Here is an 18,413-nt window from a genome sequence, read left to right as displayed (position 1 = left end):
ACACACACACACACACACACACACACACACACACACACACACACACACACACACACACACACACCTATATGCAAGTCTGTTAGTACACTAGCCACAACTCACAGTAAAGACATCCTATTTACTGTAGTAACTGAGCCATTCCAACATTGTGTCTGAAAACAATAGGTTGTAAATTGCATATTGGTTTCTTCAGAGCGGTAAGAAGATCTTAGAGCACAAGTCCTTGTTTTATGGGTCGTTTAATTGTAGCCTCATTGACAGTATTGGACTATTTGTCAATAGACAGGATGCAGCTATTATACTGTGTCTAGTGCCCAAGAGAAGGTTACAGATCTAATTGTTTTATGTAGGGAATGTGTTTTGGATGGGGTTACCCTGATGAAGTATTGGTGTCCCCATTGGTGTTGACATGTCAGACCGTCCAGTCAAACAGAATGTTTTAAAAGGGCACCTGTTTTCATGCTTTGTAATTGTCAGCTTAGTTATCATTTTTTCTGCGTATTAAACTTCTTTGATATTGATTTTTAAGTTGCCTTGAATTGCTGATTAGTGTGAATCGATCATGCATACATGAGTCTGTGCAACTAGCAGCATTAACTGACCAGAGTCCCACCAGGAGGGGTGTGGATTAGTGACCCTGTGCTTCCTTCCTTTGGACTGCACAGTGAAGCATAACAGGATTACAGTGGCCCAAGTTGTGGCCGGACTGAACCATGTGCACCAGCAATAGGGGGTAGAGGATATCTAGGGTAAAAGGCTGGAGATTGGGGGGGGTTGCAGATGTTGCAGCAAAGCTGAGCTGAAAGTAGCCTGAGGTCTCAGTCAGTCAGAGAGAGAGAGAGAGAGGGAGAGAAAGAAGTGTGCTGTGATTCCATGGGGTGATGAACAAGCCCCAGGGGGCTGAAGCAGAAAGGCAAATGAAAACATGGGAACAAAACCAAGGAGGAAGATAGAGACACACTCATCCCTTGCTGACCATCTCGGCTGAGACACTCCACCACGGTAATGGCTCTCGGATGCTGCATGCCGCTGAGGTCTAAAGGTACAGTAGATGTCTCCTGTCATAGTGACATCTTGAATGCTACACTTTGTAGCTTTTTATGGCTGTCCAGTGATTTAGAGTTGATCTATACCTCTCAAATTCCATTTTGCAATCTTATCCCTGGATGTAATTTGATTTATAGCCTAGAAACTCTGACTTAAGTGAACTCATGTCATTTGAATGTTACTAAGTCTACTTTTGCATCATTTTGTCAATGTAAAATGTGCATTACTTCGCTTCTTTGGTGACCCAATGGACTTATTAACCACGTTGTATGGTTGTGATGTTGTGTACCTGGAAGATTTGCCAGATTGGCACACTCTTTAAGCTAAACCAAACATTTGACTTGTGATAATACCAAATGTGCTGTGACCTGTGGGGATGGAAGGTGGTCTTCAGTGAGGTGTGGTGTCATTGGAACGAATGGCTAACATTTGGAGGACTAGACTTTCCCACGTCGGAAGGTGTGTGTGTGTGTGTGTGTGTGTGTGTGTTTGGGGAATGTCAGTGGTCGGGGTTTGGCTCAGGGTTCATGTCTCAACCAGTGGCTGGTGATTAGAGGGTGATTGTAGACTAAAGATGGTGGGTTTGAGCTTGGGAAACAGGACAGCCTTAAAGAACATTCACACTGACAGCAGTTAAAATAGCTGGGGGTCACTATACTTTTTCTTGCATTAGTTTGTACTAGGGATGCATGATATATTGGTATGGACAATACTGGATATTTAATTGTACATGCTTGTTTCATCCATTTTTACATTTATATTACCGTTGCCATAATCTATCGCTCTCCTAAAGGCTTTAGGATTTAATAACAGTGTTTAAAAAACTCTAGTAATTTAATTACACCGTTAAATGTAATCTTAAGCAAATTTCAAAATTAATATCCATTTTTTCATACTTTACATTAAAATGTAAATTTACTTGCATTTAAAATGATCACACCACTCTTTACATTCTCATTTGGAGTTGATGTATTGCATGACATTATACATTTGCATAAAATTGGGCTCAATTTAGTTGCATTGCTGTCACTTTGTTGATGCAAATCACTGATTCTGCACCCTTGATTTTTTAAATAAAAGAGCTCAGATGAAATCCAACACTGTAACTATTAAATGTTCAGACAGAATGTTCTGTTGTAGTTAAAGTATCAATTCAATTTGAATGTTTGAGGTTTTGGAATATCTGCAATGATTTGGCGCCAAGGCCTCCAACTTCGGCTTCGCTTTCCAACTGTGGTGTTAAAAAAATGCCATTTTACATGTTTAATCTACAGATAGCATTGATGATAGAAGAATAGCACTGACTTTGGAAAGATAGTAAAGAAAACAGAGAACAGGACCAGGAAAGGAAAAGGTTCAATGATAAAGTCTGTTCTGTTTCCCATCTCCACTTTTCATGCCAGAATAAGCCTGTTGGCTTATCTCGGATGATACAATCAGTAGACAAGCGGTCTCCACAAACCATCTCTATTGTTTTTGGAGGTTGTTTACTTCTGTCATTGTGGAACAGAGGCATTGGAGATGGCCCGTTTTTACCACCTTTGAGATTTCTCTGATTTGTGTGGACGAGGGGGAATTCACCAAGAATTAATTGTGCCTGTTAATAGTGGTTTATTTGCACATTTTCTTTTCTTGTTTAACGCTCGATTCCCTAAAATTAACTAATGGATTAGTTAATGTTCATCTCTATCATAGTTTTATGAATACCTGCTGCCATGATCACTAGACAATGTACAGAGAGAGACTCTTTTGAATTACCTTTGCACTGCTGTTTTCAAAAGTGTTGAAACCCCCGTTGTTTCTTTTTCTCAGTTTAGTGTGGAAACACTTTAGGGTGTTTATCAGTTAGGTGCAACAGCTGCTGAAGAGACCCATGTAGACAAATGCCCTTCTCTCTCTGAGGTGTTCGGACTGTGGAGGGATAGAAAGAAATAGTTGTTATTCCAGTTAGAGATCACTGCTGGGTTGCTCTTTACCCCATGCTGCTAAACAACTAACAACCAAACAGCTCTATAAGGAAGAGATATCCCAGCCCCCCTTCCACACAACTACCCTGTCTTGAATCAACCGACTGACTGAGCTTGAGAAATGCTTGAGGATCTTGTATTGCTTGCCTTAAAAAAAACAAAAAAACATTTCAGCACCTATAAGTCTTAGAATGAGAATCAATATGGCTTTGTCTTTTCAGATTGTGTAGGTTAAAAGGTCTTGTGAGATCCCTACTGTTACTATAATGGTACTAATGGATTTCATACAAATGGTTCTGGGTCATATTCACCATTGTTGTCATTAGTTTTTAATGCATTCAATAATGCACTTTATTATTTATGCAATGTCCCCATTTGACCCCACCCATAGTACCAAACATAATTAAATATTCTGTTTGTAGATTCTATTTTAGTTTAAAGGAATGTTAACACCAAGTCTGTATTTTCACCACAAAAACATGCAAAACATTCATTTGGGATTTTAATTTATTTTAAATATATAGAGAATATAAATATTTAATAAAAATATTACATTATATATTATTATATAATTTTAAATAAATAAATAAATATATATATATATATATATATATATATATATATATATACAGATAATATAAATATATATTATTTTTAACTTTATAGAATCATTGTTTTAATTTGTATTAATTTAATGTATTTTTTTTTTAAGTATTAACTTTATTGAACCTTTATTTTATTGTTATTTATTAAATTTATCAAAAGGGCAGTCCCCTATTATCTAATGTGATAAATTAAACAATGTTTTTTTGCAAATTAAATAATTTGTAAATAAAAAAAAAATCTTTATAAAAAATGTGCATGTCAGCATAAAACTTCAAAATTGCTGATTTTGTGATGTCAAATTTTCACTTGATATATTTCAGATTTTATATATTAATAATAATAATATAATATATAATATATATATATATATATATAAAAAAATTCTCAGAGATTGATGACCAATTGGCATGGCACTCAACCTTGTGTATAGTTGAATGGCGTGATTCGGTGGTTTTCATCTTGATTGTGAGTTGATGGGCTGCGATGCTACATCACCACGGTTGACTGGAGCCGTGTCTGTCTGAGTAAAGGGAACCGAGAAGGGCAAGAGTTCAGTCCTCAGCGGGGGTCTCACTTGGAAACCCTACTTTAAACTTTCATAATGCTTTCCACCACACTAAAGGCCTTTTAAAATGCAGGCAAATCGGCTTTTTTTCAGATATTTTCAGGCAGACTGTCCGCACTATTAAAGGCAGGGTAAGTGATTTATTCCAGAATGTTTTTTTGTTATGCTGGCTGAAAGTCTCTTCACATCCTGATACCAATCACTAAGTTAAATGGTCTAAATGTATTTATATGTAAATTTGTCATCTACATTTAAATATATTGTCCTACCTGCCTGTCAATGGATGTATTTCTATACCTCCGCGCACCTGCTCGCACAGACATCAGTTCAGTTCAGTTCATCTTTATTCATTTCCCGAAGGCAATTTGGTTGCAGCAAACAAGACATCACACAGTGTGTTTCATGCTATGAGTTAGACAGACGTCAGTCACCGAGCAGCACAAACGAAACAGTAGCCATCTTTTACAGTTCCTCCTGAACCAAAACAACGAGCTTATGCCGCGTTCACACCATAACTACTGTAATTTGGAAGAGATGGAAACCTGTGACGTTATATTTCGGAACGGTTTGTGACTCGAATTTATGCGTTTCAATTGCACAGCGAAATGAATCTGCAGCTGTCAGGTGGTACAGGTCAGAGCTCTTTAAGTTGTTTATGTTGATTATTACAGTAATGTTTGAGACATGAGGTAGTTTAACGCCGTCTCTCGTGACGCTTTTGTTTGCTCCCTGCTGTGTGCGTTCATGTGTTTTGGAGGAGGCGTGGCTTTAGAGATGCACTGAAGTTTGCTTTTTGTTTGATTTTGCTGTCGGGACTTTCAGAAACCATCTGGATAAAATCTGGATATGATAAAAATAATAATAAACTTTATTTTATAAAGCGCCTTTTAAAAGCAAAAAATATGATTTTTGCTGGCAGTCTGAACTAAGTGTCCAGTAACTATTACTTCAGCCTTGGACTAATGGATGGAAACATTTCATCAACAATTTCATGTTGCACTGTAAATAAACGTGAATTTCAATGATCAATTCAGTTAAATCGAGCAACATTTTTCAACTCTTCCATATAGGCAGTTGCAATTAAACAGCAGAAACTGATGTGCTGTTGGAGATTTGTCAGATTAGTCCCAGTAGTGTAAGTTCAAACAGTGGTCACTAAGCATCTTTTCAAGGTCACTGAGGATGTTCGGCATTATAAATCAGTACAAAGTACAGAGGTTAGATCTTTTGACTTGACTTATGATCTCTAGTTTGATTCAATTAATGGTGAACTTTGATGGAGATTGTAACAAATTTGGATGAAATATACACTATTGTGCAAAAGTTTGGGTTCAGTAAGATAAAAAAATAAATAAAAATAAATTAATACTTCTATTCAGCATTAAATTGATCAAAAACATTTACAATGTTACAAAAGATTTCTATTTCAAATAAAAACTGCTCTTTTTAACTTTATATTTATTAGAGAATCTGGAAAACAAAATGTATCACAGTTTTCACACAAATATGAAGCAGCACAACTGTTTTCAACATGAATAATAATCAGAAATGTTTATTGAGCAGCAAATCATCATATTAGAATGATTTCTGAGGGATCATGTGACACTGAAGACTGGAGTAATGATGCTGAAAATTCAGCTTTGATCACAGGAATAAATAAAATTTTACAATATATTCAAATAGAAAACACTTATTTTAAATAGCAATAATATGTCACAATATTCTTGATTTTACTGTATTTTTTAACAAATAAATGCAGCCTTGGTGAGCAGAAAAGTCTTCTTTCAGTCATAAAAAGTCATAAAACCCCCCCCCAAAAAAATTTTAAACAGTGGTGTACAGTATGTGATGCCAAACAAGTTGGTTTATAGTTTCACATCTAAGGTTTCACATCTTAAACAAGCATCCCAAAACTGATTTAATTGGGTCTAATGGTGGATGAAAACGAACTGGATTCAGTTCAGATCTCCTCTTGTAATCAGTAGAGCCAGGCACACATAGGTTTTCAATGTACTCACCACAGAACTATAGTTTAATTAAGAACACTTTTCACTGCACAGGATTCTTGAGTGTATTAGTTTTTTTGGAAAAAGGTTCTTGATGTTAAGTTCTTCAGATTTTTCTCTGAACCACAGCTTCTCCTATGACATAAAGCTGTGAAATCGTTTTTTTTTTGGAAGCGTTATTTTTCAGAGTGAAGGGCAGCTATTACATCTAAAGGCCGGTTCATCTTCACATGTCAAAAGTCTTTGATCCAGACTCAGAACTGGCCCAGGACACCGGTCCAGCTCGCTTCCAGACACATATTCTACCTTAAATGAAACCTTTGAATCTAGTCCCAGATGGGAGAAATCAGAAACGAGAGGAATAATCTGGCATAACTACAGAGGAGAGCGGGGTATGGGATGGCAGAGGTGGTCTGCAGAACAGGCACATGAGCTGAAAGCCAAATCCAGGACGTCATAGAGCAGGAGCGGGGCGGAAATGCTTAGCAGACCTCTTTTGTCTGGTAAACACAAGGCCCATGATGCATTATCTCGGAAGAGGTCTCTGGAATAGGTTTGGCATGGTGAGGTCATGCTCTTGGAGTGAGGAGGAGATCATTCTGCATGTTTCTGTTGCAGTGGATCATCTTTAAAGATGATGTGTGCCATTTTTGGGATAATAAACAGTATGTTTAAACATTATATTTGCTGTTAATTTGGGGACAAACTTTTAAATAGTGACAATTACTCTTCATCTTAATCTACACTACTGTTTGAAAGTTGGGATCAGTACGTTTTTTTATGTTTTTGATAGAAGTCTCTTATGCTCACCAAGGCTGCTTTTATTTGATGCAGTAAAAATTGTGAAATATTATTACAAATAACAGTTTTCAAAGTGAATATATGTTCAAATGTAATTTATTCCTGTGATCAAAGCTGAATGTTCAGCATTACTCCAGTCTTCAGCGTCACATCATCCTTCACAAATCATTCTGATATGATGATTTGATGCTCAAGAAACATTTCTGATTATTATCAATGTTAAAAATGGTGCCATAGAATGAATAAAACTAATGAAACATATACCTTGAATTAAATTTAATCCATTTCAGAAAAAAAAAATCCAGAAAATGCATACATTTAAATGTAAATGTTCCTCTGCCAAGTAAAAATTATATTAAATATTGTCACAAAATATTATTTGATTAAAAATAAGAATAAAATATTTATTTAGCATTTTATGCAGTCACAATAGTATTATTAACAAATATTAATATTAACAAAATGTACCCTTGTAGACTTTATAGAAAGCACATTTTAGTGTTATTTACTTGCATCATAATTTTGCTGTAAAAGTGTGCAAAATATGTGTGTGCGTGTGCGTGTGCGTGTGTGTGTGTGTGTGTGTGTGTGTGTGATAACCGAGATAACAGACACAGAGTTGTGCTCTATTGAGTTTGTGACCTAGATTGCTCTGCATTAATGCTGGTGACAGGAGCGTCTCATAAAGAAGAGCTGTACGTCTATTCACTCACATTACAGCGAAAACTGCCGGCAGCATCCCAGCCAGACAGACCCTCTGTGTCTATTCAGAACTGAGGCGTGTGTGTGTGTGTGTGTGTGTGTGTGTGTGTGTGCGCATGCATGAAAAATATCTATTATTTATGTGTATTCCTGTTTTTATGAGCTTGCGAACAAGAATTAAGTAATATTATAATATTTGTGATTTAAACATTTCTTACAAATTTAGTCTGAATCAGCTCATTTTGAATGTCTGTCAATGAATGGAAAGAAAGGTGAATGGTGTAGGTATGGCATTTACCAGCCAGGGCTAACTGGATCTGCAGGCCAAATCTATAGTCATGGGCTGCGTCTGGAATCGCATACTCTTGAGTATAGGTATTTTGTACTTTGCAACCGCTAACAAAATATGTTCTATATAGTATTAATGTGTGTAGTATGAATGTAATTCAGATGCACTGCATTCGCCATGTTGTCATTATCATGTGTGATTCCAGCATCAGTTGCACATACTGTTTTCCGCCCACTGGAAGTATGTGATTTTGGATGCAGAACTAGTTTGAAATAGACACTGTAGACTGCTTATGTTTGCTTCAGGCTCATGAATCAGGTGTTTGCTGTCATTAAATCCTTTTGTTTCTCACACACTGATCCATTAGCCACTGGCAGATTGCAGCATTGTTTTGCTAATGTTTGGCTGTTTGATCAGCACTGAGGTTATTTGCACTTCACACCAGTCGCAGCTTCTCTGAGAGCGTTTGAGGAAGTGATCAGAGCAGGTTTATAGGCAATGCTAAGAGTTAAAGGTCTCAATCGGAGCAACCAGACCTACTGTTTCACTTTGTGTTGACAGACTGTCTTGGGGGAATCTTATAAAGTCAAGAGAATGTGCAATGAAGCATCTAACAATTTAGTGGAGGTATAGAAATCACATTTTTAAAAAGTACCTAATATAAAAAAAAAAAAAATTCATGATGTCACTGATCTTTCTTATTATTTTCCTGTCATTTTTTACTTAAAAAAGGCGAATTAATCAGTAAACATCCACTAATTAACGCAGTCTAGTTACTATGGCAGCATAAACATATGGCCACTAATGTGTGAATGATGTCTGTGTAAGATATTTGTCCTTCTCTTTGCAGCGCTGTCTAATCTGGACATTGAGAGTAAGCTGAGTGGACACTACCAGGCCCCTTGGCTCCTGCAGAGGAACGTGTTCCTGCCCTCGACCCGGCCCGCCTGCGTCCAGGAGCTGCATCGACATGCCAAACAGAGCCTGCGGGCGCTGTACAGAGGTTAGAGACCTATAATCACTACCGCTCCATTATCAATCATCATATTTATTCATCCTGAGATCACCTTCTGACAATCGCATCTCATCTAAGCGAAGTTGTTTGGGTTATTCATGATCCTCCATTCAGACACTGACCGCCCTCTAGTGGAGGAAGATGGAAACGTCACGTCTCAATGATGTGATTTGTGATAAATGCTCAGTTTATATACATTTATATAGTATAGTAATATATTATAGTATTTGTAAATATTTTGAATTAGCTTTATTTTCAGTTTTCAATGTAATTTTAGTTTTATTTAAGTTTATTTAAAGTTTCTCTATGTAGATTTAATTTTTTGTTTGTTTCAGTTTTAGTTTTACTAAATTTAGTGCTTTCAACAGTCTTAAAAAAAAAAAAAAAATTAGTTACTTGCCAAGGCAACATATCTAATTTTTGGTTAAGTTTTCCATCTAATATTTAAATATTTAATTTTATTTCAGCTTTATTTCAATTAACGAAAATGATTTTAATAGTTTTAGTTTTCATAACCACACTGTACATGATTAGATATAACTATTAAAACTCTAAAATGAAAATTTTAATTCTTAAAACAAATTTTATTTATTTGTAATGTATAAGAAAAAGTGAAAAATGGCAAAAGAATGTCAGACGATGTAATAATTAGCTACACGCTATAATACAATTTAAACCATTAAATCTCCATATCAATAAAAACAATATGAAAAAGGGCTACCAAACATCATGATTATAAGTTCAAACGTTTGAATTATGATTTTATATAACTCACACTATGCTATTTCTGATAGTGGTGCTTGAGTTGCAAGCATCACTGTTATTATATTGCTCTTGGTTAAGGTTAGTGATTTGAACAAACACCTAACTAACTTCAGTGTATATACCTCACTATTTGTATTCCAGACATTATTATTCCTCAAATCACGTGTGTTGTTGATATAAATGACTTACGGATGTATTTGCCTTGTGTTCGTGTAACTGCACATCATCAGACCAGCAGCAGAGGCAGGAGGTCAGCGAGAGGCAGCGGAGGGTCACCATCTCCATCTCCATGGCTCCGCCCATCATGCCCAGTTACCCGTCGCCCCGCGCCCACAGGACACGCCAGCAGAGAGAGAGACACCTGACCACGGTAAACATCTGCCCTGCTACTGCAGACCTGATCTATAGTGGGAGTTCATGTAGACGGTGTGATGATGATGATGATGATGATGATGATGATAGTGTGTCTGTGTGTTTAGGAAAGGACAGAGAGAGACATAGAAACTCAGACAACACAAACACAGGTAAACACACGCCTGTGTGTCACGCAAAACCGACACGCCGCACTGCATGGAGATTAATGTTTTAGCTAAATCAGTCCACCATTGTTGTCCTTTATTTGTGTATGTTTTCCTTCAAATATCCCCTCGTGAAAAAGAAGTAGGCTACACTTTAGTGTGATTTTTTTGTGCTTCTTGTGGAAATAATACATTTTAAAAGCATATGATGGTTTAAAGCAAACATGTGAGACAAAGTATGAAATACTTTGAAAAATAAATAAATTAACACCTCGTTTCAATTCACCATTCATATATATCAAAATGGTGTCAGAAACATAACCTAACCCTGCTTTATTATATCGCAGATTTCAGCAGTGGAGTGTAACGCAGTCACTCCTACTAGTCATCTTGGCGGTTTGAAATTTATAGGCTATATAATATATAGATTTTTGTAAAAAATATAAATTTTTCGATACATATCGATATTGAAATATATCTGGAACTCTTCCGATACTCATTTTCCATAGATACACGATAACAGCTGCGCTCTCTCTCGTCTCTCCGACACACAAACCCGCCTCCCGTCACTCACTCGTTTCATTTGCTCCGGATGAATATTGTTGGTGTTGCAGGGCTTGAATTTCGACGGGTTTGCGCGTATTGTGCATCATTTTACTCATTCCCGCAGATAGTGTGCTCACACTCAAAGTGCGGCACATAAAGCCTCCTCTCAGTACTAAACTGAGTTATTTTGTACTGCTTATTGTGCTTAAACAGTCAAATACACACAAAATAATGTCAAAATGCTGTTCTTGGCAAGTGTTCACACAAACACAGTCAGTTATGTTTTTAGTGAATGTAAACAGTCGAGAAAGAAAGGCATGTGTATCACTATAATGGATCAGTGTGTCAGGTCTTAAAGTGACAGGAGCCTAATATTCCTGCTGCCAAATTATGAGATAATATTAAAAATATCTATATGGCAGTTTTCCCCCATGGTATCAATGTCAAAATTGTGGCCAGTGAAAATGCTGAGTGGCTGGTAACTTTGGAAAACCATTAGCCACAGTGGCTGATGAGCAAAAAAAGTTAATGTCAAGCCCTGTGTAGCCTTACTAAACAAATTATGAAATAATATGAAACAATACTTTACATTGTTCTCCACTTAAACCAGGAGCCAAACCCTTAGTAGCAAAAAATTAATAAAAATAGTGATAGGCGAAACACTCTCCCAACTGAAATGTCAATGGTTTGCCGCTATGAACCCATGAACCATATGATTTTATGTATGATTTTTTTCATCTGCTGAACATGAAAGAAGATATTTTAAAGAATATGGGTAACCAAACAGTTTCTGTTCCCCATTGACTTCCATAGTATGGAAAAAAAAATATATACAATGGAAGTCAATGGGGAACAGAAACTGATTGGTTACCCATATTCTTTAAAATATATTATTTTAAGCTCCACAGAAAAAAGAAAGTCATGGTTTAAAACAACTTGAGGGTGAGAAAATGATGACAGCGTTTTTATTTTTGGGTGAACTATCCCTTTAAGAAACCGTCCTGAAAGTGCATTGGCTTCTCTCTCTAAGTACACTCAATTTTTTTTCATTAATATTATATTATCTGCAAGTATAGTTCTTTTAAAATATTCTTTTAACACATAAAGAGCCCTAAAAGTGCACATTAAGCATACTTCTTTTTTAAGAAGGGTCATATACCTTGTGAAGCCTGTCATCACCATGTTCCTTACAGCAATAGAGTATGTTCATGAAGTCATGATGGTTCTAGAGATTATTAATTCATTTTTCAGCCTCATAGTTTGGATATTGTGCCTCATTGTGAATAAAGCAGAAGCAGATAAATAACTATATTAGTTTTTTTTTTAAGTGGTCATTTTAATTGAATGATTATTTAATGTTTATTTTGATCCAGCTGATCCGAAAGCAGGGAGCATCTCTCTGGATGTCGTGCTGTAAGGACCTTATTTGTATACCAGGCCGATCATTATGAAAATAACTCCTCTTTTGCAGCCAACCATGCAGCCGTGAGGACAAACAACATTCATTTCTATGTTTAACATTGTATGATAACATGCTCTTTATTTCAGGACGTTTTAACAGATGTTTAGTCTGCTGTGTTGGATTATGTATATCTTTACTTACTACACTGTGATCTAACCATCAGATGATAACACATGATTCCATCTTGTTCATGTTCATTTGACTTGTTTTTCACGTACATATTGCTGATCGCTTTGGATCTATAGAGTGCTGATGTATTTTTGTAGGCCAACCTGTGAGTTTGCATCACACTGTTTTCCTCGACAAAAACACTATAGGATTTTTCCTTTGGATTATTGCAGTAAATAAGCTCTGTTACCAAAAAACTTTTATGATTTATGATCGGGATAATCTTCACAAATGAACACATCTTTTATGAATTTTGAAGCCTAAATACAATCTCCAGAAGAAGCTAAATGTAAGCTATAATTGAACTTACACTACAGTCACATGACTTCAATGTCACCATCACTAAACCGCATTTTTCGAGACAAGTAAAAGCTTCGAAAAATCTCAAGATGTATTTAATGTCGTAGAATAAAACGTGAATATATCTTGAGCTTGATTGAACCACAAACCTTATTTCCGGGTTTTCCTGGGTTTTGGCCTACAAAAATACGCCATCCCTCTGTGTTGCACTGGGTAGTCCCGCCCACTGTCACTTCTGATTGGTCCAAAATCTTGCTCAACGTGACTGCATATTAAACAGCAAGTTTTTATTTGCTGTGACCTAAAATTGATGTGCTTCTGAAATGCATTGCACCTGTTTAGGACACATGCCAAGTTTGCATACCATCCATCCTACATAGTGTGCAAGAATAGAATTAGTGAGTCTCAAATTATAGTATGTTGAAAATAGCATGCTAAATTTTTGTGATGAATGGGAAAATACTTCTTGAACCAAACTGTACCGTGCAAGCATGTACTTTTCCATCACCAGCAGAGCTTGCTTTTAGTGCACACTATATATGTATGCGAATCGGGACGCAGCTGGTGTTATAAAAGTTTCAGTACTGCAGATGACTTCTTAATTATATATAATCACCTACATCTATATCATCACGTCATGTTTTGACAAGCACAATGAGTCACGGGTGTTCTGTTAGTTTGAGTGACGTTAACAGTTTTGCAGAAGCATCTGCACCAGACTGTGATTCCCTCATTGTGTTCATATTCATCCTCATATTCATGTCCATCTTTGTGTTTGTTTGTTTGTTTGTTTGTGTGTGTTGTAGTTCCAAAGCACCCGGTCCTCCTCCCCTACTGAGTGTTGTCATTTTTCCCCATGGAGCAGAAAGGTATTTTACCCCCAAATGTCTCCTATATCCTACTTTCATGCTGTTTTACATCCCTAATCAAATCATAATCATGATCAGAAAACTGCTTCCAGATCAGAACCTTTGACAAAAATAAGACAAGTTTTTAACATTTATGAGCTTTAATATAGATGTTTAATCAGATATCATTAACTTCTGAATGAAAACCAAATCTTAACAGGGCTCTTTGTGTTTTATCTAACATCTATCATTCTTTAAAACATCTCTTCTGATGCTACTACCTTCTGTAGTTCCAGAACGCCTGACCTAACATCTGGATATGCCAACGTCAATATACTCTTCTGTGCATGTGTGTGCATATCTGAATGAAAGAAAATGGGTGTAGACCAGTGGCAGAAACTTATTAAGGGGGAATTGATTTTAGGCAAAAATATGAAGCTGCACAACTGTTTTCAACATTGATAATTAGAAATGCTTCTTGAGCATCAAATCATCATATTGGAATGATTTCTGAAGGATCATGTGACACTGAAGACTGGAGTAAAGATGCTGAAAATTCAGCTTTGATCACAGGAATACATTACATTTTAAAATATATTCAAATAGAATTACATTTTTTAATTGTAATAATATTTCATACTGATTTTGATCAAATAAATGCAGCCTTGGTGAGCAGAAGAGACTTCTTTCAATTGCCGCCAAATCTTTTAATGATAGTGTATTTTTCCGAAGCATATAAAAGACCTCATCATGTCTTCCATTTATGTCAAATACTTCAATTGATTGCATAATATAACCACATCTCAATGTTTACTTTGTTTTATAGATTTTCATCTATACAATTTAACTCAGAAGTAGCTGTAAATAATTCACACAAAAAATTTGTAACACAATAAATGCACTTCTAGAGTGCATTTTAGGTAATTGGCCAAATAAAATCATTAAAATAATCTAATTATATTTTTGCACATCTGAATGTTTTTGAATGACCTTTATTATATACTGTATCTACAGTTTCTGCACTGACTTTAAATACTCAAATAAAAAACAAATCTCTCTAAAATTCACTACAAAGTTCTCTTACGAGAGGTCTCTCGTACTGCGTAAGATATCTTACGCTAGGGGAAAATCCTTTTCCGCGAGATATTGAAGCCAAAAATTATCCTTAATTTTGTAATAATGCAAAACGCGTTGCAGCAGCAATGCAGACATAGGCGAGACAGCTCGCGCGCCTATTGGCTGCTCTGCGGCAACTGCAGCAGCCTATCGAGCGAGTCCTGGCGTGACGTCAGACCCAATCAGGGCACTTCGCGCCCGCTGCGTCACGTCCCGCCGAAATGGGCGTGGTCTAGGCCTATAAATATCGCTCGCAGGCAGCTATTATCTGATTTTTCATCCTTCAAGCGAAGCACACGCATCGCTGGAGCTGGATAAGAAGCCGCGCCGTCTGAAAGAGAGCACCTTCAGCGGGACGAGTCACTGAAGTCGCTGGCCGCGCCGCCTTCCTTGCCTTCCTGCTGCGCTTTCCGGCATTATATCCTTTCTCTGCTACTGTGTTTATGTATGTGTGTGTGCTCGCCGCCGCGACACACACTCCCATTGCACTAAAAGAGCTGGGCGTCTTTTTCAAGACGCCCCTTTTCCTGATCACGCAGCTCTCGCACTCGCTGACGGCGACTGCCCTCACTGCGAGTTAGGTACTGCCTATGGTGACTCTGAGGACTCACCTGGCATCCTTCTCCGAGACTGCTCCTCCGCCCCCCCCCCCCCCAACCCGCAAAGCTTGCCGGTTCGCCCGCTTGCCTTGCCTGCTTGGGGGACGATACCTGTTCTCCCTCTGTTCGAGCCGCGCACACCGCGCCGCTCACAGAGGATGTCAGGAGCGGGCGGTCACGGGGCTAGCTTTCTCTCTCCCTCTGTTCAAGCCGCGCAAACTGCGCCGCTCACAAGGGAGGCTGGAAGCGGACGGTCGGGGTTAGTTTTTCTTTACGTTATAAGAAAGCTACCCTGCCTTCTGCGCCCCATTCATGCGTCACTCACCGGCGAAAGGAGAAAGGTGTGTTTTTAGTCCCTCTGAGGATGGACTGACCTTCAATTTCTCATACATATTCCCAGTTCCCTGATCATGCGACTGGAAATATCAATATTGCAGCAGGCGAGCCTGTTTTAATACAAGCGCGCCTGCAAGCATACGCCGAAGAAAGCATGTGACGCTCTTATATGCTCGTGCATCCGAAAACCTTTGCGTTCCCCCCCTGTGGCTCAGTGGCGGAATCATTGGTTTTTCTCACGAGAGACCGGAGTTCGAATCCCGGTCTAGCGGCAGTTAAAATTATGCCGCCAATGCTTCGCTCTGTCAGTTCCCTGAAAAGCGACTGCAGACGTGCATTTTGCAGCCAACGAGCGCGTTGCACAACCCGCTCGCCTGCACCCAAACACCGTTTCTATGGTTTCCGTGCGTCACTGGCGAAAGGAGAAAAGAGCGTCTTCTGGTCCCCCCGCGGACGGACCGACCTCCTCTTTCTCGTACATTTCTCATTCCCCTCTGAAGTTCGGGCGACTGGAAATGTCAGTATTGCAGTGAGCAAGCCTGTTGTAATACACGCATGCCTGCAAACAAACGCCAGCACGTTGACGCTCTCTTATGCCGTCAATGCTCGCTCTGTCAGTTCCCTGAAAAGGCGACTGCAGATGTGTATTTTGCAGCCAACGAGCGCGTTGTACAACCCGCTCGCCTGCACCCAAACACCGTTTCTATGGTGTTCTGTGCGTCACTGGCGTAAGGAAAAAAGGGAGTTTTTCTGGTCCCGCTGCAGATGGACCAACCTCCTTTTTCCTATACATTTCCCATTCCCCTCTGGAATTCAGGCGACTGGAAATGTCAATATTGCAGTGAACAAGCCTGTTGTAATGCACGCAGGCCTGCAATAAACGCCAGCATGTTGACGCTCTCTGTTTCTATGGCAACTTCTCGCTCGTTCAGTTCCAGTAAATGTGACTGTTCCAGTGTATCCTGCAGTAAACAAGTCGGTTCTGTCACCCGCTTGCCTGCACACAAACGCCGTTTTTACGGCTACCCAGATAAATCCCATAAGTGTGAATTTTTTCTGGTGTCCCGGCCACGGCCGATGGTGCTTTATGTGTAAGAAGAATGCCCACTGCCCAGTGCCCATCTCTACACACAAGCACAGCCCGTCACACAGGGCTCGCGCACATGAATCGGCTCAGACCGATTGCGCTTCAAACATGGTGAATGTGCCCACTAACACCACGTTATGCATGTCTCACGGTTTCTGTAAAAACGAAACCAACGTGCACTCGCTTCACGCAAGCGAACGATGCTTTCGGTGTGATAAATGTGCCCGCTGTCCCGCGCCCACATCCACACATAGACATGACAGTTCCCACGGGAACCGCCCAGCCCTCCCCCTCGCGGTTAACCACCGCAGAGGAGTCGAGCGCGGGCAATCTGCCCGCTGTCATCAGCGCGCCCCATGCCTCAAATGTCACGAGCGACACGCTTGTGTTACAGCACACCGAAGCTTCTCCATCGCTGAGCGAGCGGAGCGCGCTTCGTATTCGACCCCTAGCTATCCATGCAGACGCATGGGCAAAGCTACCCGGGGTTTTCGAAGTGGGTGCTGAACATTATAGAAAGAGGCTATTCGCTGCAGTTTCGCCGACGCCCTCGCCGCTATGTGGCGCGCGTCGAGACCACGGTAAAAACAGAAGTAGCACATCTACTTCGAGCCGAAGTGACGAAACTATTGAGCAAAGGGGCCATAGAACCTCTCTCTCAAGATCAGAGCGAGGGAGGGCTATACAGCAGATACTTCCTGGTACCGAAAAAAGACGGGGGTCTCAGACCCATACTAGATCTAAGGCAACTGAACAAAGTGCTTGTGAAGCGACAGTTCAGGATGCTCACGACCAGGCAAATCCTTGTGCAGATTCGCCAAGGAGATTGGTTTGTGTCAATAGATCTGAAAGACGCGTATTTTCAAATACAGATAGCGTCACGTCACAGGCGATATTTGAGATTCGCCTTCGAGGGCCAGGCATATCAGTACACAGTCCTGCCGTTCGGTTTGTCCCTAGCACCCCGTACATTTGCGAAGTGCATGGATGCGGCGCTCGCACCCCTCAGAATGAGAGGCATGCGAGTGCTGAACTATTTGGACGATTGGCTGATTCTAGCGCAATCTCGCGCAGTGCTCATAGAACACACGACCATTTTACTCGATCACCTCGAGGATTTGGGTCTGAGTGTCAATTGGGCGAAGAGCTCTCTGTCACCCAGTCAGAAAATATCTTTCCTGGGCACAGAACTGGACTCACTATCCATGATAGCGCGACTATCACCACAGCGCGCGGTAGACATTCGACGCACAGCGAACTCTTTTCGCTGCGGCGCGTCTGTCCCGCTCAAGAGATTTCAGAAGATGCTAGGTCTCATGGCCTCAGCATCGTCAGTGCTCCAGCTGGGTCTGCTCCGCATGCGCCCGCTGCAGTTTTGGCTGAAAGCGCGAGTCCCACGCGAAGCGTGGGCACCCGGTTTGCTTCGCCTCAGGGTCAATCAGAAATGCGTTACAGCTCTGAAACCCTGGAAAGCGAACGACTGGTACCAATCAGGTGTAAGCCTGGGGACTTCCTCGAGGGTGAAAGTGGTGTCCACGGACGCGTCCACCTCGGGATGGGGAGCGCTGCTCGAGGGCAGACCGTTCTTCGGCCAGTGGTCAGAACGGGAGAAGCTCCTGCACATAAACTGCCTCGAAATGCTGGCAGTAGACAACGCGCTGACGCGTTTT

At 39.7% G+C, this 18,413-nt stretch overlaps 1 protein-coding gene and 1 long non-coding RNA gene across 3 annotated transcripts in view; one reads left to right on the top strand and one right to left on the bottom strand.

Moving 5' to 3' along the window:
• Positions 1-18,413, bottom strand: part of LOC309481028 — a 192,335-nt gene that overhangs the window by 102,452 nt on the left and 71,470 nt on the right. The window lies entirely within an intron of this gene.
• nhsa (Nance-Horan syndrome a (congenital cataracts and dental anomalies)) overlaps positions 1-18,413 on the top strand; it is a 121,235-nt gene that overhangs the window by 86,575 nt on the left and 16,247 nt on the right. Inside the window, exons 2-5 of one of the 2 annotated variants that reach the window (XM_082145514.1) lie at positions 8,834-8,986; positions 9,994-10,133; positions 10,243-10,287; positions 13,564-13,626. In XM_082145514.1, coding sequence (XP_082001640.1) covers positions 8,834-8,986; positions 9,994-10,133; positions 10,243-10,287; positions 13,564-13,626 — 401 coding nt within the window. The remainder of the gene's footprint in view (positions 1-8,833; positions 8,987-9,993; positions 10,134-10,242; positions 10,288-13,563; positions 13,627-18,413) is intronic. The other variant, XM_082145515.1, reaches the window with a different exon arrangement.

This window comes from Leuciscus leuciscus (genome assembly GCF_965113295.1).
Source record: "Leuciscus leuciscus genome assembly, chromosome: 18".
Taxonomy (NCBI): domain Eukaryota; kingdom Metazoa; phylum Chordata; class Actinopteri; order Cypriniformes; family Leuciscidae; genus Leuciscus; species Leuciscus leuciscus.
The sequence above is the reverse complement of the archived record's forward strand: the minus strand, read 5'-3'. Positions and strand labels throughout refer to the sequence as shown.